The sequence below is a fragment of the Solea solea genome, chromosome 18, assembly GCF_958295425.1.
Source record: "Solea solea chromosome 18, fSolSol10.1, whole genome shotgun sequence".
Lineage (NCBI taxonomy): Eukaryota > Metazoa > Chordata > Actinopteri > Pleuronectiformes > Soleidae > Solea > Solea solea.
Window position 1 is genome coordinate 6,537,946 of NC_081151.1, and position 6,569 is coordinate 6,544,514.

General features: G+C 43.8%; 2 protein-coding genes across 2 annotated transcripts; both read left to right on the plus strand.

Moving 5' to 3' along the window:
• Window positions 1–181: 181 nt before the first annotated feature.
• Window positions 182–2,040, plus strand: tpgs1 (tubulin polyglutamylase complex subunit 1). Its single transcript, XM_058615575.1, has 2 exons — window positions 182–534; window positions 892–2,040. Exons 1-2 carry the CDS (start codon window positions 182–184, stop codon window positions 1,562–1,564), a joined length of 1,026 nt encoding a protein of 341 aa, XP_058471558.1. The 3' UTR covers window positions 1,565–2,040.
• Window positions 2,041–2,936: 896 nt separating this feature from the next.
• LOC131444330 (uncharacterized) lies at window positions 2,937–6,469 on the plus strand. Its single transcript, XM_058614540.1, has 4 exons — window positions 2,937–3,254; window positions 4,216–4,764; window positions 5,254–5,414; window positions 5,616–6,469. Exons 1-4 carry the CDS (start codon window positions 3,090–3,092, stop codon window positions 6,046–6,048), a joined length of 1,308 nt encoding a protein of 435 aa, XP_058470523.1. The 5' UTR covers window positions 2,937–3,089; the 3' UTR covers window positions 6,049–6,469.
• The last annotated feature ends 100 nt before the right edge of the window (window positions 6,470–6,569 follow it).

The following is a 6,569-nucleotide window of genomic DNA, read 5'->3' on the forward strand; positions in this document are numbered from 1 at the left end:
TTTATAACGGAATAAAACCCCTTATGTGAGATTCATTTTTAATAAATGTTTGTTATATGTTTTTGTTTTTTTTTTTTTTTTCTTTTGTGGTTACCAATAAAGCTTTATGAAATAAATAAATGGTCAATTTCCGGTTTTACGACTTCCGCTGCCGTTGCTGCGACACGGGACGTCAACAGCAATGGCGGACAAAGAGAAACGCCGGTCAGGAGTCGCTGCTCCCGAGATGCCCGAGATGCCCGAGGGCAAGGCCACCAAATCGGACAGCGACCGGGAGTTTCTGTCGCAGGCGGGAGTAGGAGAGCTGCTCCGCGGCGCCATCCTCAAGATGGTCGAGGCCAGGTCGGACGATCCTATCGGGTTTCTTGCCGACCACTTCTGCCACCTGGCCTCCATGTCGGACAGAGGCGCCGGCACAGCTGGATGCGGCGACGGGGATCAGCTGAGCAACGGCCCGCCGAGCGCAGGCGCCCGAGAGCAGCAGCATCTCAACCGGGCGCTATGGCACCTGCGCCTGGCGCATCACTCCCAGAGGTTAGCGCTCCAAACTCACACTGAGTCAGCTGAGTTTTACAAATACATTTAACATTTAATCGCTGAACCAACTGATTTCATCTGACCTAACGCTCACGCATGTTAATATAGTCTTAATCAGTGTTTTAGGACATTGTTGCAGTCTCGTTGTTGTCTTGTCTTAGTCATGGATAAAAGGGTGTTGATGAAAATATTTCCTGTTGTCTCATCTGATGAAATTAACACTGATTTAACCTGTTTATGTTAGCAGTGTTTTGGCAACATATGTTTCACGCTGGAGCTTTAAAAACCTGTTTAGTTAATGTTCTACTTCATGACTGACTTCTTCTTTAATGGAACTTTTCACATTAAACCCAGATCTGCCTTCAGCAACAATGTCCGTGTGGCCTACGACCTCCTGAACCTCACAGGGCCCGGCAAACATCCAGGTGAGACTCCTGAGGGCCAGGAAGGCTCCTGCACCGAGAGCCCCACAGGAGGAGGAGGAGGTGGTGAAGGTGAGGGAGGAGGAGTGAGAGGTAGCCTCTACACACAGACTCTGCAGTGTCTGTGCAGTGAGGGTGGAGTCCCTGCCTCCACCTCCGCTCCGCTCCTCCGGCGGCTCCACTGCCACGACCATGAGGCCGTCCCTTACGATGTCTTCCGCCACGGCGTGCTCACGTGTGCCGTTTTCTCAGACTACATCCGACAGGCTCAGAGGCTTTACGCCGAGGTCTGCTGCCCAGACGAAGGGCCTGCCTCGCGGGCACTGTGTCTGGCTGTGCTGGGGACCCTGAAGGAAGCACTGGAGACTTCCCAGGGCTGTGATGCCACCTGCTGCGTTAATGCGAACACTAAAGCAAATGTCTGTCTGGAGGCGAATGTGAAGGCTATCCGCTACCTGAAGGCCAGCGCCAAGATCTCTCCCCACAAGTTAGCTGCGGCCATGTCTGGGGCACAGGCGCGGGGTCCAGGTGGCAACATGGACGCCAAAGAGTTTGAGAATGCAGCAGCAGATTTGTTCATCACTCGAGTTAAAGTAGTGTCCTAGGTGTCTCCTCTGCTTTCTAATAAATTATAAAATTTACAGCAATCTTACAGAGTAGATGATGATCCTCCGTCTGCTGCAGATGATCACACACTGATGTAACTAACACTAAACCCAATCCATTCATCCATCCATCCATCATCTACTGCTTTATCCTCCACTTGAGGGTCATGGGGGGGCGCTGGTACCAATCCCAGCTGACATAGGGCGAACTCAAGATAAATCCTACTCTTCAAACTCTGTTCTTAAACATAGGAATGTCACTGGCGTCTTCTTTATCTGAACAGACCGACAGCCGCTCTGATGTGTGAAGGACATGGAGTTCCTCAGACAGACTAAACACAGCCGTTGACATAAGTATTTGTCCTCCCGTTCTTGTTCTGTGTCTTTTCCATCAAATGTTCACTTAGACACTGCACTGAGCGTCATCTGCTCCAATCCAGTGGATCCTCCCTATAATAAATGTTTTTCTATAAACATGCCATTTTTGTGTGTTTTGTTGAGTCTGTCAGAGACAGATGTTGATTATTTTAGAGGATGTAGGCTGTGATTCTGTCCTTGATGACATAACTGTAGCAAGAAACATTCTATGGAAGAAACACAGGATAGTTGAGAGGTGTACATAAGCTGCACTAAATCACAGAAAGGAAATCCAATCATTTGAGTCACTTGAACAAACTTTGTAGCCTTTATTACTCGGGAGTGCTGACATGTCAACAACTGATTTATTCCAGTAAGTTTTTCTACTAAAACAAGGTGTCACATGATTAAGCATTGAATTTTTAAATGGTTGTGTCCATTATACACATCTCTTATGGGTTTTATTCCATGATTCTATAACTGTAATATTGTAAAAATTGCTTTACTAAATCATTTTGTTTTCACACATACTTTGATCATCCTCATAAAGTATGACACATCATTACAGATAAAACTACCCAGTATTGAAGAGATCACCTTAAAGAAACAAAATTAAAAGTGTTCTTGTAGTATGCAAGCAAACATTCTTTTCACCAAAATATATATGATTTATGAATGTTAGTATTTTGTCACTAAATATAGAGAAATACTTCCTGAGCCACACAGTATTTATACAGTAGACTTGCATATTAGTGTATTCACTATTTTTACTACAGTAAAAACAAAAAAAGAATTGTGTAAATGTATTATTATTGTGCTTTTACTTTGACTTTGATTTCAAGACATTTACTTGAGTAAATAAACTCACATTATTTCTCATCTACACCTCAATTTGATGGTTTTCTACATTTGGATCGCATTACGTAACATTATTTTGTAAATCCGCTAGATGGCAGCACCGCTCTGATGGTCACTGTCACAAAACGGAAAACCCCAGATTTAGCCGGAAGTAGCCTTTGTAAAATGTTGATAAGTTTATAAAGAAATGGTAGAAGATGCGGAATCGCCAGGGGTGGCGCCATTAATTGTTTTTTAACCATATAATGTTTAGCTTTTATGACTATTAACTTATTCTCGTAACGTGACATCCTGGTTGTAGCCGTGAAACATGGTGGAAGAGGAAGAGCTGCGGTCTTTTATGTTCCTGATGACTTACATGCTGCTGAAGCGCAGGAGGGACATAAACAACGCAAACGTCCAGAGGCGCAATGAGATTCAAAGACGCGTCAGACACCGACAGTATTTCCTCCAGAGACAGAGGAGGATGCTCATGGTCAGTCCAGTCTCCTTCCTCCCTCTCTGGCTCATTATGCCCAGAGTCTTCAGACACTTCACCTGGTGTACACCTTATTGTTTAGACCAGAATTTCTCAATCCTGGTCCTGCTTGTTTCCGATGTTTCCCTGCTCCAACACACCTGATTCAAATGGTTAGATAATTAGCAAGCACTGCAGAAGCCTGATAACGACCCACTTATTTGAGTCAGTGTGTTGAAACAGGAAAACATCTAAAAAAAAAATCTGGTTTAGACTACAGTTTAGTTTTAAATGGACATATTTGGCATATTATGCACCAACCTACAACTGGAAACAATATGCAAATGTAATCATACAAACAAGTGTTCAAACCATTAATTTAATTGCAATATACAGACACAGAAATGTGTTTATTTACCAGAGTACTTTTGTGTTCTGTATTTGCTGATGTTTATTCGAGGGCTGTACAATTTAGGAAAAGGGTTGAATTGCTTCCAGACAAATATTGTGACTGCCATTTGATGTGCAGTTGGACAGAAATGCAAGTTTTCACCTAAAGCATCAGTAATAATAATAATAATAATAATTATTATTATTCTAATTAATGGTTTGGACATTAAAATGTCAGAGTATATATATATATATATATATATATATATATATATATATAAAATGGTTGTCACAGTCTCTCAAAGCTCAGTGGGACCTCTTAAGATTTTTGTTGTTTTGATTGTACAACAATATAAAACAGAAAAATTTGAGACTATAGCATCTGAAACCAGACCTTTTCTTTTTATTGATTAATGAATTCTCAAATAAAAGAATACCAGCACAACTGCAGTTATATAATAATACTAAAACAATTAAACATGCTATTGTCAAATCAATCAACAGATCCCACTCAAGTGGACACGGTAGTAATATTTAACTATGTTCATTGTGTATGTGAAATTTTTTTTCACTTCATTTTCCTCCTCAGATGATGATAGCAGGAAATATGCCCTCCAATGCCCGCATCCGCACACGTCCCTGGGTCTCCACTCCAAGAACTGACTGGTGGGAGCGGGTGGTGATGACAGAATTCCAGCCCTCTGATTGGCTGGACAAGTTCCGCATGAGCCAGGAGACGTTTTTCTACCTCTGTGACAAACTGAGGCCTCGTCTGGCTCGCCAGGACACCTGCTTCCGCCTGGCACTGCCGGTTGAGAAACGTGTCGCAGTGGCTTTGTGGCGCCTGGCATCAAACATCGAGTACCGCACCATCAGCACTCTGTTCGGTGTGGGGAAGTCCACCTTGTGCCGGTGTGTCAGAGACATGTGTCACGCCATCGTAGCGCTCCTCAGCTCATCCTACCTGCGAACTCCCGATGAACAGGAGCTGGAAGATTCAGCACAGCTCTTCCTGTCTCGTTTTGGTTTTCCTCACTGTGTTGCTGCCGTAGCAACACTCCATACTGCTATCATCTCTCCATCTAACAATGCATCCGACTATGCTAATCCTGCCGGTTGGCTTTCAGTGCTGTCTCAGGTAAAAAAAAAAGGCAGAGCTGCTACAAAAATATGCCTGCTATTTGTCCCACTTCAAATATTGTCTTCTAGCCTTTTAATGGCACTTTCCATGATACAGGTCTAGCATGGCTTGGCTTGAGCCGGTGGAAAATGTGCCATTAGTGACAACCCTGCTGAAAGCTGGCAATAGTGAGCCGGATCACAACCTGTTCAGCTGTATTTTATTTCAGTGACTGACTGTGTCTGTGCTCCGGTCGTGCAGATACTGAATTAATCTTTTCCCTGTTTCTAATAATGCAGTACACCAAAAGTAACTGCTTTGCTCATCACTAGTTTGTGTCGCGATGTCACGGCGGTTCCGTGCAGCCATGTTATGACGACCCCGCCCGTTTTGAGGAGGTACTTTTAGTTATGGAAAACAACGTGACCGATACCAAACCGAGTAGAGCCGAGTAGTGCTTGAACTGTATAATGGAAAAGTACCATCAGTGTCTCTCTGTTGTTTCAGGTGGCTGTCAACGGCCGAGGGCAATTCTGGGATGTGTGTGCCAGTTTCCCAGGTGGGACGGACCCAGCTGACATCTTACAGAACTCATCACTGTGGGCCACAGCTGCAGAGGGTGGACTATCGCCTGCTACACTACCCATTTTCATGGGAAAACCACTCAGGTAAAGTTCAAGCATTTCTTTACAGTGGTCCCCAACCTTCTTCTTTAAGGAGCTATGTTTTTGTGATTTAATTAATGACAGTACTGCCTCACCTGAAAACAAAGAGCTTGTTTTGGGTTTGAATGTTGCTGGACCAAGAGTTAAAGGAGTCTCTCAATGTGTAATTTTCATAACTGACTGGACATCATATGTCACCTCCAGGTATGTGCTGCTGGGAGAGACCTGCTACCCGCTGCAAAGCTGGCTGATGAATGCTTATCCTGAAGAAAAAGGCAGAGGAGCAAGTCACGTGGCACTGACGGAGTCACAGCAGCTCTTTAACCAGCAAGTCACCAGAGCGCTCCAAGTGTCTGAGGAGGCGCTGCTGAGGCTGAGGGCACGCTGGCAGTGTCTGAGCAAGAGGAACGACTGCGGACTGGATGTGGTTCCCACCATGATCCTGGCTTGCTGCATTCTGCACAACATTTGCGAGTCCCATGGGGACGCCTTCAAGGTAGAGTGGCAGATGGAGGTGTCCGAATCAGAGAGCCCTCAGCCCAGCCACAAGCAACTCCTCTCAACCAGTTTGGACCAAAGTCATGCCGAAGACGTCCGGAACCTCTTCTGTGATTATTTTGAGCTCCAAAATAATTGAACAAAAACTCTTGTTAACCTTTGAAGCAGTGTTGCTGCACTGTAGAACTGTTCCTAAGTCTGTGACTGTTTCCACTTTTCAGTATTAAGTGTTAAGTATCTTAATGCTGTTAAAGCTGGTCCACCCTCATTCCACCCTGACAGGGTAAAGATCAGACTGTTTAAAAGAAAAGAAAAACACATCTGACAATTTGATGTCCTAATATCATAATGCATAAAAGGCTAGAAACTCCTTTTGATTGGGGCAGTATTTTGGATCCACCCTGTGTCCAAATTTCACAATTTTGCTACACTACCAATAAGCAACTTAGAAAATGTCTTTTCCCCACTGTGTTTGTGTCTCTATGGACAATTACACTTTTGATACTCACATATATTCAGTAGATTAAGTGTTGTACATTAAAGCATCATGTTTTAAAGTTCATGCTTGTCAGTTTACATTAGTATATAACCAACAATACATGGGCACATAATGCCAAATAGAGCCCAAGTTGCTAGGGTTTGACACTTGGCTACTAAATG